Raw genomic sequence first — 14,207 nt, 5'->3', positions numbered from 1 at the left:
AAGGTGGACGTCAACAACAGCAGAAGACTTGTCCTGCTTGTGGTCTTGCCAGGGGTTGGGAAAAGAGGACACTGGACCTGACCTGAGCTTTGGACATTCAGGAAGCTTCATGAAGCCCCTGGCTCTCCAATGATCTCCAAGATTCAGTGCAGCGTTGAGGACCACTTCTCCTCATTCTCTCCTACCTAGGACCACCGGAAGTCCTGATGTTTCTCCAAGCACAGAAGGAGAGCTGGGCTCCTGCTCAATCCTTGGCCATCTCTTGGGGGAAAGACACACTCCCCAGCAGAAAGCTGGAAAATGCATTTGTGGACCCTCATATCTTGCCACTTCTCATTAAGCATTGTGTGCTACAAGGACAGGCTAAGGGCACACAGGCTGGCAAGATCTGGGCTGCTGGGAAGGTGGGCTTTGGAGTCTCTGCATGACTGGACCACTCAGTTCACAGAGGAATTGTACAAAACCCTCTTTCTACCCATGCTACCTGACAGTAATGTGATGTATGGAAGTGAGGACTGGACCATAAAGAAAGCTGATTGCCGAAGAATTGATGCTTTTGAATTCTGGTGCTGGAGGAGACTCTTGAGAGTCCCATGGACTGCAAGAAGATCAAACCGATCCATTATTAAGGAAATCAGCCCTGAGTGCTCACTGGAAGGACAGATCCTGAAGCTGAGGCTCCAAGACTTTGGCCACCTCATGAGAAGAGAAGACTCCCTGGAAAAGACCCTGATCTTGGGAAAGACTGAGGGAACAAGGAGAAGGGGACGACAGAGGATGAGATGGTTGGACAGTGTTCTCGAAGCTACCAGCATGAGTTTGACCAAACTGCGGGAGTCAGTGGAAGACAGGAGTGGCTGGTATGCTCTGGTCCATGGGGTCACAAAGAGTCGGACACGACTAAACGACTAAACAACATCAACCTGACAGCAAAAATTCTCACCAGGGTGTAGTCTGCAACAATGAAGAGCTCCATGTATTTCAGGGTTCTCCATGCATCTCTCTTTTTCTGAAAGACAAATTTGCTCAGTGTCACTAGGACGGAAGGAATTAAGGAAGGAAAAGCAACTATTGTGGTGATCCTCACCAGGGCCGGATTAAGACCTTTAGAGGCCCTAAGCACTGAAAAGATTTTGGTGTCCTCAGATATGTCTCATTCAAAATACAAACAATATACCGTAAAATAAAATTTTATTTTTCAAAACCTACAGTACGATAAAAAATAATATTCATTTTGGTACAGGTGGATTTTGGTGGTGCTAACCTAAATTTCTGGCATATGGTTGAATCGTTTCCATGAATTACTGGCACAGCCTGGACGCGACTCGTGACGTGGGAGCCAGACCAGGGTTCAAATCCCCACTCAGCCACGAAACTCGGTGGGCGACCTTGGCCAGCCACTGCCTCTCAGTCTGACCCACCTCAAAGGGTTGTTGTCGGGTGGGAGAGAGCCAGGGAACACCACCTTGAGCTCTGGGAAGGTTTTGTTTTTTAAAAATTTATTTAATCATTTTTTCAATACAAACAACAGCCGCAGAAGACACATACAACAAAAACCATAACAACACTAATAACACAATTTGACAATTCAGATTTGAATACACTGATATACCTATGACTACACCTTTTTAACAATATTTCCCCACCTCTCCTCCCCCTACTTCCCACCACTATCCGCCTCTTATCACTTAAATATTCCTTCCAGATTTCTTCATATTTATCCATTCTTAATTTACGTCGACATGCAATTCGTTCGTATGTAGCTAATCTGTCCATATTATCAATCCATGTGCTCAATGGAATCTTTTTGCGGCTCTTCCAATTCATCAAAACAAGTTTTTTTTTCTTTGCTTCTAATATAGCACGGTACATCCATTTTTTAAAAAAACCACTTGTAATCTCCCACTTTTCCGGAATATTATTTAGAATTACGGTAAATTCAATTCTATCCTTGCCAGAAAGGTGAGATGAACAAAAACCTGTTAGATTCCAAATCTGGGATTCTGCCCTGTCCACTTATTGTGCCCAAAGGCTTACCCGCTGATGTGCAGGCGGTTTGAAGGACTGGGCGATATCGGCTACGCTGCTTTGCATCTGGTCACCGTGACCACAGGTCCCGCCTTTGATTGGCAGATGTTCTGCCCTATAGACGATGTGAGGCTCAGAGTCCGGGCTGGCTGGGGGTTTCAGGTAGTAGCTGTCGTTGTGGTTGAGTGTGATCAGGCCACTGGAGGAAGAACAAAAGAGCACGATTGGAACACAGCCGTGATCTTTAACAAAGAGTCAGGGGGATTTATAATTCATCTTGGAGATCACTGTAAGCAGATGAAAACATGAGAAGGGTTGCAATAGCACTTGTAACGTAGCAAATACTATGGGGATGATGGAGTAATACAAAAGATGGACTACTGAATAATATGCAGTTGAAAAAGTTGACAGTAGGACCCATGGAGGGGAAGGTGGGAAGTCCAGAGATTTGGAGGAATCTATAAAGATGGATGTCTAGACTTGTAAAACGAAATAAAAATTATTTCAATTCAAAATCAGCAGCAGCAGCTGTAGCTATTGTTGTTGTTCAAGGATTTGTTTGTTTTTCTGTTTGTGTTGTTTATTATTGTTATAAAATGAATAAAAATTGGGGAGGGGATGAAATGGTTGTGTGGAAGGCAGTAATAAGCGGATAGGTGATAATGATGCTGATAATAGTGGGAAAACAACTTCGCCAGTAGCCGCCTTCTCAAGCAATCGTTTTTCCCGCTCCTGCCAGCTCACCTGTGTTTTTAAACCAGAGATGCCCATGAACCTGGAGATTTCACCATTGCAAAGCAAACCCTGCGTGGCTCGAAATTTTGGTGAGTGAGGTGGCAGGAGACAAGACTAAAGAACGGGACTCAAACACAGGGAAACTCAGGACCAAACGCTCAACTCAGCCATGAAGCTGAATGCTCTGGTTATCTCCCGCTTGGACTACTGCAATGCGCTCTATGTGAGGCTACCTTTGAAGGTGACCCGGAAACTACAACTAATCTAGAACGCGGCAGCCAGACTGGTGACTGGGAGCGGCCGCCGAGACCATATAACACCGGTCTTGAAAGACCTACATTGGCTCCCAGTACGTTTTCGAGCACAATTCAAAGTGTTGGTGCTGACCTTTAAAGCCCTAAACGGCTTTGACCCAGTAGACCTGAAGGAGTGTCTCCACCCCCATTGTTCTACCCGGACACTGAGATCCAGCTCCGAGGGCCTTCTGGCGGTTCCCTCACTGCGAGAAGCCAATTTACAGGGAACCAGGCAGAGGGCCTTCTCGGTGGTGGCACCCGCCCTGTGGAACGCCCTTCCACCAGATGTCAAAGAGAACAACAACTACCACACTTTTAGAAGATATCTGAAGGCAGCCCTGATTAGGGAAGCTTTTTAATGTTTGATGTATTACAGTATTTTAATATTTTTTTGGAAGCCGCCCAAAGTGGCTGGGGAAGCCCAGCCAGATGGGCGGGGTATAAATTATTATTATTATTATTATTATTATTATTATTATTATTATTATTATTATTATTATTTGCTGCCCAATCGCCACATCTCAGCCAAGTGTGCCTTACAGGGCTGTTGTGAGACACACAGAGCCAGGGCTGGTGTTTCTGCAAGGCAGGCAGCAGGGAGATAGGTCAAGACAAAGCAAACAATGAATAAATTCACTTAGCCTGCACATTCCAGGCCTAAAAACTTTGTTTTTCCCCGAACTACGTTGTTCTGGCTTTCCACAATTACTCCAGGGGAAAGGAATGTCTGTGCTTCTGTTGTGGCTGGCCTGAACTTACCACTCTGTAAGCCGGACGGGGACGGGTGGGGGGTGCAGGCTTGCCGCAGATGCCTCAGAGATTTGGTCCTCCCCAGAGCTCCCTCTTCCCATGCAAACGCCCCAGAATAGGAGGCTGGTCCATGAGGGCAGTGCCGCATCGACCTTGACTTAAACCTCTCAGTGGGTGGCTCTACCTGTCGTTGGCTCTGGCGCCCCCTACTGCTGGTCTCCACGCCTCTTGCCCAACCAGTCTCAATGGGCCCCAGGCCCCGCCTATGCACCAGGATCGCATTGCCCCAGTTCAACTCTAGATGGTGATGTTTAAGCTGCTGGGAAGGTGGGCTTTGGAGAGCCCACAACCCTGCGAGGTTGTCCGTTCTGCAGTCAAGCCGTGTCGCAGAGGCAACAAGCTAACTCTCTCCCTTCCATCCCACGGACCCGATCTAAATTGCCACAAACACCCTTCTGGTTTTTGAGAAAGAAAAATAGATGGGGAGCGCCGCACCCGAAGCTCTCCTCCCACCAACACGGCACAACTGAGAGCAGGCACCCTTTGAAAACCCCAATCCTACAACACGGCAGACAGACAGACAGACAGACAGACAGACAGACAGACCCCCGTTGGGGTGGGGAAACAGACAAAAATAACCCAGCTTGTGTTTTTGCTAGGAGATAAATCTAAAGCATTGTTGGTCAAACTTGGGTCTCCTGCTGTTTGTGGATCACAATTCCCATCATCCCTGACCACTGGTCCTGTTCGCTAGGGATGATGGGAGTTGTAGTCCCAAAACAGCTGGAGGGCCAAGTTTGGCCAACACTCATCTAAAGAATCTCAGGTGTTTTCTAAACATTTAGAAACAAGAAGGGGTTTGTGGAAATCAGGGAGCTTTGCAACGATTTGCAATGCAGCTAGAGAACAAGCGCAGGAACTGGTTGCAGGTTCGATCCTGGAATGAGACAGTGGAATATTCCTGCAGGGGGTGGGACCTTGCTGATTCTCAGGATCCCTTTCCAGGTCTACAATTCTATGATTGAAGAAAGGACAGATAGACAGACAAACAGACAGAGAGGACACAAGAAGGTGCCTTACAGTGAGTCAGACCATTGGGTCCATTTGGCTCAGTATCATCTACACTGACTTGCAGCTGCTCTCCCAGCCCTGTTTGGCGATGCTAGCAGCAGAAATCGAACCCGAGACCTTCTGCGGGAAAAACAGGGTCTCTGCTGCTGAGCTGCAGCCCTTCCGCCAGGGGGAAAAGAGGGTCCCTTGCAGGATGCAAGAAATGGGATCTGCAAGAGATTAGACCACCCTCCCAGTTCAGCCGCAGCCTCCAGCGAGAAGGACACAGGGCAACCCTCCAGCTAGCGCGAGTCATCTGAGTGTCCGCTGACATCCTGACTCCAGAACGAGTTTTGTGTATGTGTGAGAGAGCGTGTGCGCATAGCTGAGAGATGACCTCACCCGCCGGCATTCCTCAAGATGCCGCTCAGGCCCAGAAGTTATTTTGAGTCACAGAATCCTGGAGTTGTGGAGCTGCGAGGGACCCTCAGGGATTATCCAGCCCAACCCCCTTGAAATGCAGGGATCTCGGCTCGAGCACCCATGACGGGTGGCCATCCAAACTCTGCTTCGAAACCTCTAAGGAAGGAGAGCCCACAGTCTCCCGAGAGGGACCCTGTCAAACAGCTCTCACTGTTCTTCCTGATATTCAGTCGGGATCTCCTTTCTTGTGAAAGGAACTGCGGGGTTGGGAGTGATAATAATAATAATAATAATAATAATAATAATAATAATAATAATAATAATAATAATACTGTCATACCTCAGGCTGAATGTGCTTCAGGTTGAGCTTGTTCGAGTTGCACTGTGCGGCAACCCAGAAGTAGCAGAGCGCATCATTACTTCCGGGTTTCGCCGCTCACGCATATGCTCAAAATGACGTCACACGCATGCGCAGAAGTGGCAAAACGCGACCAGCGCATGCGCAGACGTGCTGTAGCATCTTACGTTCTGTTCAGGATGCGAACGGGGCTCCGGAACAGATCCCGTTCACATCCCAAGGTAGCACTGTAATAATAATTTATTATTTGTACCCCACCCAACTGGCTGGGTTTCCCCAGCCACTCTGGGCAGCTTCCAACAAAGATTAAAAATACAGTGGTACCTCGGGTTACATACGCTTCAGGTTACAAACGCTTCAGGTTACAGATTCCACTAACCCAGAAATAGATGAGAACAGGATGATAACAGAAATCGGGCTCCGGCGGCGTGGCGGCAGCAGGAGGCCCCATTAGCTAAAGTGGTACCTCAGGTTAAGAACAGTTTCAGGTTAAGAACGGACCTCCGGAACGCATTAAGTACTTAAGCCGAGGTACCACTGTACATTAAAATGTCACACATTAGAGCAGGGCTGCCTTCAGATGTCTTCTAAAAGTCTGGTAGTTGTTTATTTCCTTGACATCTGATGGGAGGGCGTTCCGCAGGGAGGGCGCCACCACCGAGAAGGCCCTCTGCCTGGTTCCCTGTAACCTCCCTTCTCACAGGGAGGGAATCGCCAGAAGGCCCTCGGAGCTGGACCTCAATGTCCAGGCTGCATGATGGGGGTGGAGATGCTCCTTCAGGTATACTGGACCAAGGCCGTTTTGGGACATTAAAGGTCAGCACCAACACTTTGAATTGTGCTCGGAAACATACTGGGAGTCAATGCAGATTTCTCAGGACCAGTGTTATGTGGTCCCGGCGGCCACTCCCAGTCACCAGTCTAGCTGCCACATTCTGGAATAGTTGTAGTTTCCGGGTCACCTTCAAAGGTAGCCCCACTTAGAGCGCATTGCAGTAGTCCAAGCGGGAAATAACCAGAGCATGCACCACTCTGGCCAGACAGTCTGCGGGCAGGGAGGGTCTCAGCCTGCAGAATAGATGGAGCTGGTAGACAGCTGCCCTGGACACAGAATTGACCTGTGCCTCCATGGACAGCTGTGAGTCCAGAATGACTCCCAGGCTGCGCACCTAGACAAGCAGTGGGGTGGGGGTAGAGAAAGGATCATATTTGGGTTGCTGAGGACCCCCCTTCACTTCCTCCCCCTCCCCGTTGGGCCTTCAGCTCTGGCAAATTTTCCACAGCCAGATTTTGACAGCATCCGGGGAGTAAGTCCAACCGGGTGGGGAAGGAAGACACAGCCCCTTGAGGTCCTAGCGCATGGCAACTCTCCCAGTGGGGAGGTTTCGGCTGCCATTAAAAAAGATATGCAGGGGTGGGACGCCTCAGGCCTGGGAGCCAAATGCAGCCCCTCTCTCAGGCCCTCAGGGCGCTCCCCAACAAGAAACACTGTGCTCAGGGATACACCCCTCGCCAGCTTTGCATTGCATCCTTCCCAAGCACTTTGGCCCGGCTGGAACGCAGAATCACAGAACTGGAGCGCCGGAAGGGACCCCCAAAGGCCATCTAGCCAACCCCTGCAATGCAGGGGACCTGCCCACAGCCATCCCTCGGTGGACTCGAACCACCAACCTTCTGGTTAATAGCCAGACACCCTGACCCACTGCGCCACAGAGACCTCGGACAACATTTTCCTGGATGGAGGCTTGAGAGGTATTTGTGGTTTTGTGTTTTAGTGCGCATTTTGTACTCCCCTTTTTGTAATTTTCTGCTGCAAACTGCCCCAGCATCTTCAGAGGAAGGGCGGTTTACGAATTCAATAAATAAATAAATAAATAAATAAATAAATAAATAAATAAATAAATAAATAAATAAAGGCAGGGGGTCAGACTAGATATCCCAGGGGGTCCCTTCCAGCTCTGCGATTCTATGCGACCCCTTACATTTTGCATGGCTGGACTCACAGCCTGCCGGATGGATCAGGAGATACACTGGTTGCTCCGCCCACTTTTGTGTCTGGTCACACCCACCACCGGATTTCCACCACCCTGGAATGGGAATGTGTCCCACGGGGTGTGTGTGGAAAAAGGTTGCTTGTTTATTTATCGCACAATATTGGAAGCAATTTAAAACAACTTGCAGTCCTAAAAACAAGGAGAGCCAGGGCAAAGGAGTGAGTCTTCAGCATCCTCCGTAAGCTGTGCAATGAAGATGTCAGGTATTTCCTCCTTTCTCCTGTGGAAAGGAGTTCCACAGGTCAGGGGCCACCACAGAGAAGGCCCTCTCCCATGGGGCTCCCTTTGAGCTTCCGAGGGTAGAGGAAATAGCAAGAGGACAAAAACAAAAACAAAAAACCCATCTCCATTTCTGGGACAGAATGACTCCGTTCGATTGTTCAACTGGCTTTCATGAGATAAAGTTGAATTGCCTGATGGCCTTGGGCCTAATCCTATTCTTCTTGAGATAACATCCCAAAGACCCTTATCAAAAGCCACTCGAGGTCATTTCATTCCTCCATTCCAAGGATTGGGGTTCGGGCAAGGGGAAAAGTCGCAGTGGGATTTCCCCCAAACCAGCCAGGATCCAAACACATACCCCCACTCTGTGGGGCCAGTTTGGAAGGGAAATGGTTTACGCCCTTATTTCGCAAATCACTTCCCATAAAAAACCCCAAAGTGATTTAATGATACGATGAAAACATACAGAAACACGGTTTTGTCCAGTGCCGATACAGACCAGATTCAAAGTGTCTGCTTGCTGGGAAAAGAAGGAAGGTCTGAAATAAGCATTAGAAAGATAAGAGATGGCGTCTGCCTGATATGTCGCAGAAGGGAATTCAAAGGTAAACGGATGACCAAACAAAAGATCTGATTCTCAAACCCTATGTAATTTGGTGCTGGGACTTGAGGGGTGATTTTTTTTACATAGTAGTAAGTAATAGTAATTCATTGTTTGTATCCCACCCATCTGGCTGGGTTTCCCCAGCCACTCGGGGGTCTTCCAACAAAGATTAAAAATACATTAAAATGTCACACATTAAAAACTTCCCTAAACAGGACTGCCTTCAGATGTCTACTAAATGTCAGATAGTTGTTTATTTCCTTGACATCTGATGGGAGGGCGTTCCACAGGGCGGGTGCCACCACCTAGAAGGCCCTCTGCCTGGTTCCCTGTAACTTGGCTTCTCACAATGAGGGAACAGCCAGAAAGCCCTCGGAGCTGGACCTTAGTGTCCAGGCAGAATGATGTGGGTGGAGACGCTCCTTCAAGTATACATAGCAGCGAGGTGGGGAATGGGCAGCTTGGTGTAGTGGTTAGAGTCCACTGCAGGGGGTTGGACTAGATGACCCTTGGTGTCTCTTCCAGCTCTTATAGTTCTAGAATTCTATGTGTCAGACGAAGACCTGGAAGAGACCAGGGATTGAATCCCTGCAGAGCCATGAAGCTCACCGTGTGTGACCTCAAGGGCTGGTCACTGCCTCTCAGCCTAACCTACCTCACAGGGTTGTTGTGTGGAGATTAAAGCGAGGAGAGGGAGAACCATGCATGCCACCTTGGGCTCCTCGGAGAAAAAAGTGAGCTATAAATGTAATTAATAAATATATGGCGATATTGTTAATTAGAGTGCCCAGGTTGCAGGTTCGATTCCCGCATGGAACAGCTGCATATTCCTCCTGCAGGGGGGCTGGACTGGATGACCCCAGGGTCCCAACTCCACAATTCTATGATATTTTAAGGCAAAACCACCACGACTAAGAAGTCTTTAAATCGCTCACCCCCCAAAAAATGAATACAATCTTCAGGGGCCATTTTCATGCCAAGAGACAAACAAAATTCAACCAGGCCAAAGATTCCGGATAAACACTAGACACAATCGCTGGTCAATTCCAAGACTGATATGATGGAAGAGCAAGGAAGCTCTGTCCAAGTCGCCCAGAAGGATTTAGGTATATCACATGGAGGACCAGTGGCTATTAGAACCCAGTCTCCCTGCATCACTTTTCTTACCTGATTCCAGAGCAGGTACTGAGGACCACCCAGGAACCCTCGTACCCTCGGACGTGGCCATGGTAGTAGCAGTGTTCCTGGAATCAGAGGGAACAGATAGGAACTGTGGGTTAGGCTGGTTGTTTTCTGCAGGGAAAATTGTGCGGATTTTATACGCAAATCAGAGAGGCGGTCAGATGAACTGAAACCGGCCAGGGTGTCGAGATTCCGGATTTTGAAAAGCAGCAAAATTCCATCATGGATTTTTTTTAAAAAATCATTATTATCAGTCTAAATTTTATCCCAACCCCCCTTTACTCTAGTGCAGGGGTCTGCAACCTTTAAGACAAAAAGAGCCACTTGGACCCGTTTCCGAAGGAAAAAAAAATGGGAGCCGCAAAACTCATCATTATAAGAATAACTTTTTTGTCACTTTTTTATTATTTCTTTGTTTGACCCCTCAGAATTACTCCTCCTCATAGAAATAAATGTTAAATTAACAAGTTACCTTTTTTTGTGTGTGTGTTCTTCACTCCCCTTCAAAACAGTGACCAGCGTACATGCCCCCTTTCAATGCAGTGACCAGCGTACATGCCCCTTACAATGTAGCGGGCGGGCGGGCGGGAAGGTGACGTCGGGACGGTGCGTGACTAACGCACGCACCGCCCCCATGCGACGTCACAGCCAGTACAGCGCCCGCCACAGTGGGGAGTGTCGGGGCGCACAATGCGCCTCCTCCCCTCGCTAGTATCCGCCCCGGAGCCGCGGCAAAGGTGTAAAAGAGCCACATGTGGCTCCGGAGCCGCGGGTTGCAGACCCCTGCTCTAGTGCAAACCTAACTCTAGAATATACATTTGAGTACCCCTTGCAAAATTGAGAGAACGTTGAAGGGTGGCTGGGGTTTGCTTTGTGCATCGTTTAGGAAAGTGCAAATTGTGATTGTTAAAAGAAATTTATTGTTGTTATTGTTTCCACTTTCTCACTTTTAATTGCAGGCTGAATATCAGCAGCCCCATTCCGCATGTGCTATGTGGATTTTGCTGTATAGAGCTTCCAGGTTCAGGAAAAGTATACCTTTGAATACTAGTTCGCTGCGCAACGGCGGTAAATGCCAGCAAGCTGTCTGTGCAGGCCATCTTGTGCTTCTTTGCAACAAAAGGTAACCAACACATCCCTCCTGCCCTCAAGGTTTTTAATGCTAAAGTTAGAGCTCAACTGCACTACGGAATTTCAATCAAGAAAGTGCAGGCAGACTTTCTATTTAAGATTTTTGCTGTCCCACACTGCGTATCCTACGCAGCCCTGTGTCTAGAGAGGGGCCAACATAAGCCAGAGACAGTTGCCTGAACGAGTTTTCTTTTATGTTGGCTAAACATTTGTTTTTCAGCTGACAAATATACTTTACTTAGCAAAGTTCCGTCCGACTCCTTCCCTTCCCCAGGGCTACAACTGTTTTGCACAAAGTTACGGCAACTTGATCACTGCAGATGGTGACAGCAGCCACGAAATTAAAAGACGCCTGCTTCTTGGGAGAAGGGCAATGACAGGCCTAGACAGCATCTTGAGAAGTAGAGACGTCACCTTGCCAACAAAGGTCCGTATAGTTAAAGCCATGGTTTTCCCAGTAGTGATGTATGGAAGTGAGAGCTGGACCATAAAGAAGGCTGATCGCTGAAGAATTGATGCTTTTGAATTATGGTGCTGGAGAAGACTCTTGAGAGTCCCATGGACTGCAAGAAGATCAAACGCATCCATTCTTAAGGAAATCAGCCCTGAGTGCTCACTGGAAGGACAGATCGTGAAGCTGAGGTTCCAGTACTTTGGCCACCTCATGAGAAGAGAAGACTCCCTGGAGAAGACACTGATGCTGGGAAAGATGGAGGGCACAAGGAGAAGGGGGCGACAGAGGACGAGATGGTTGGATAGTGTTTTCGAGGTTACCAGCATGAGTTTGACCAAACTGCGGGAGGTAGTGGAGGACAGAGGTGCCTGGCGTGCTCTGGTCCATGGGGTCACGAAGAGTCGGACACGACTAAACGACTAAACAACAACAACAGAGCAACTTGGGCTTTCAGAGGATCTCCTGGGTGCTGTGGCTTTTCCAAACTAATCTCAGTAGTGGAAAAAAATATGTTCCCTTCTTTATTTTCAACTCTCTTGGGCGCAGGGATTTAACCCAAATTATCTACAATTTTTGTTTAACCCGCAAGAAAGAAGGGCTTCTTCGCTGGCTAGGTTCAATTCTAATCCTTCTAACCTCCTTTGGGGTAGGTTTGCGGGTATGGCAGAAGGAGACAGGATTTGCCCATGTGATGCCCACCTGGTGGAAACTCTAGCTCACATGGCCTTTAAATGTAAAATGTATGATGATCTCCGCCAACAATTTCTAGACCATCTCTGTATCCCAATATGGAAACCAGAGACAGAGGTTATATCCTTCCTATTACAGGGGAGAGCTCAGGAACTCACCAAGACAGTAGCTAAGTTCCTTTTTTTTGCTGCCGAAATACGCTACAGGATCCTGCCCTTGCTGGAGACCCACAGAGGTGAAATTGCTTGCCTCCTTTTCTTCCCTTTTAGCAAATGACTGTATTATTGAAACGGCGATAAGATTGCACTGACCTATATATTCTGAATGTTTGTAAATGATGCCAATTAAGATTTGATGATGATGATGAATACTAGTTTCTGCAGGGCATCCTTTGCCAACCTGGTGCCCACCGGATGTTTTGGACTACAACTCCCATCAGCCCCAACCAGTCCCCAGGTGTTGTTGGACTACAACTCCCATCATCTCTGAGCATTGGTCCTACCAGCGAGGAACAACAGGAGCTGTAATCCAACAACATCTGAGGACCCAAGGTTGAAAATATCGGCTCTAGACTGTGAACTTGTCATCCAGCGGGCATGCAAAACAGGACACACACTCTTTCCCATCCATATTTCCCAGGACTTACCAACAGCTGTCTTTATCAGGCTCTATTGGCCCTTGTCCAGCCCGTTACCAACCCCAGTTCCCGAAATCATGCCATTAGGCCGTGCTTCAGGACATTGTGTATTCTTACAGAGCTTTGAAAATCAATAAATGATCGCAATGAGCCAATTAAAGGCCAACTAAGCCATGTTAAGTGGTCGTGAAAAAATTATGATTGGTTTGCAGGATTAGTCATTCCAAAGCAATCTCTTAATTTGCTCCAGCCTGGGGTTTCTGTATCTTCACAAATAAACCCTTTTCACCAAGCACTGAGATGGAGGGACCATCCTGATTTCTGAGGATGGAGTGATGGACAGGCATTGGCTGGCTTCTCGGTTCTCGCTGCATCGTGATTTTTGCCGGTGCCTGCTCTTGGGATTCAGTGCCCACTGCATGAGATTGTTTTGCCTCTCTGATTTATGCTGGAATTCGTTTACTTATCACTCATTGTTGTTGTTGTTGTTAAATTTACATTCCGCCCTATACCCGGAGGCCTCAGGGTGGTTCACAGAATAAAATCAAAACACAAAGCCACAAAATACACAATCAAAATAAAAATAACCAGCCAATAACCAACACACACACACCCCAAAAACCCACATTTTAAATTGATACTTCCTGTCCAGCTCTATCTGGTTGCCAATGGTTACTGTTAATTTGATTCTGAATTGATTTTAGAATGTATTTCAATTAATTGACTGTGACTTTATGTAAACTGTGCTATTTTTACTGTTGTTAGCCGCTCTGAGCCCGGCTTTGGCTGGGGAGGGTGGGATATAAATAAATTATTATTCTTATTCTTATTCTTATTCTTCTTCTTCTTCTTATTATTATTATTATCTTCTCTCTCAGTTTGGCGGTTTCCTCCTCCTCGAAGCTCATGTTACTGCGTTTCATGTGTTATTCTTTGTAAGCCAGCCAGAGAATGCTGCCATTGGGTGGCACATCAATGCACTTGATAAAGAAATTAAGTGCTGCCCTGGCGCTGCACATCTCAACATCGCCAATTTCCCCAGCCTGACACATCTTACTTACCGTGAGGTTCGGTGAAATGGTCATGGGCTGCCCTCCCTTTTCATAATGGGTTTCCGTATAATCTGGTGACAGCAGCCTGCTGGGAAAGAAAGGGAGAGTGAGTTCTGGGATGAAATATGTGCGATGAAGTTCCTGTCCATAACCTTTTATTATTAATCATGTTTCAAATTTGTAGAGTTGGGACCCCAAGAGACATCTAGCCCAACCCTGTGCCCCCCGCAGGAATAAGGAAGCATTTTCAACAGAATGCAACAGAAACCGTGTACAAAACCATTGGACATATAAAAAGAAAACCGTGGCAAATGCAAAAACAATAGCACGTTGTTATGCACTGAGTTGAATAGGATCCAAAATGCTGCAGTCTGATTGGTCCTAGAACAACAGGATTCAGAATGCAGCAGTCTGATCGGTCCTAGAACAATAGGACCCAGAATGCAGCAGTCTGATTGGTCCTAGAACAATAGGATTCAGAATGCAGCAGTCTGATTGGTCCTAGAACAATAGGATCCAGAATGCAGCAGTCTGATTGGTC

General features: G+C 47.4%; 1 protein-coding gene and 1 non-coding gene across 3 annotated transcripts in view; both read right to left on the bottom strand.

The window, feature by feature from the left end:
* The window catches only part of ADAM33 (ADAM metallopeptidase domain 33), an 87,656-nt gene that overhangs the window by 38,105 nt on the left and 35,344 nt on the right, over positions 1-14,207 (bottom strand). Inside the window, exons 4-7 of one of the 2 annotated variants that reach the window (XM_028744300.2) lie at positions 13,676-13,751; positions 9,688-9,764; positions 2,038-2,227; positions 944-1,009 (exon numbers count right to left, since the gene is read on the bottom strand). In XM_028744300.2, the coding sequence (XP_028600133.2) occupies positions 944-1,009; positions 2,038-2,227; positions 9,688-9,764; positions 13,676-13,751 (409 nt within the window). Of the gene's footprint in view, positions 1-943; positions 1,010-2,037; positions 2,228-9,687; positions 9,765-13,675; positions 13,755-14,207 lie in introns of both variants that reach the window. The other variant, XM_077933718.1, reaches the window with a different exon arrangement.
* On the bottom strand, positions 7,284-7,357 carry TRNAN-AUU (transfer RNA asparagine (anticodon AUU)). The gene has a single exon. It is a non-coding gene; the product is annotated as a tRNA-Asn (tRNA).

Source organism: Podarcis muralis, chromosome 9 (assembly GCF_964188315.1).
Source record: "Podarcis muralis chromosome 9, rPodMur119.hap1.1, whole genome shotgun sequence".
Lineage (NCBI taxonomy): Eukaryota > Metazoa > Chordata > Lepidosauria > Squamata > Lacertidae > Podarcis > Podarcis muralis.
The sequence above is the reverse complement of the archived record's forward strand: the minus strand, read 5'-3'. Positions and strand labels throughout refer to the sequence as shown.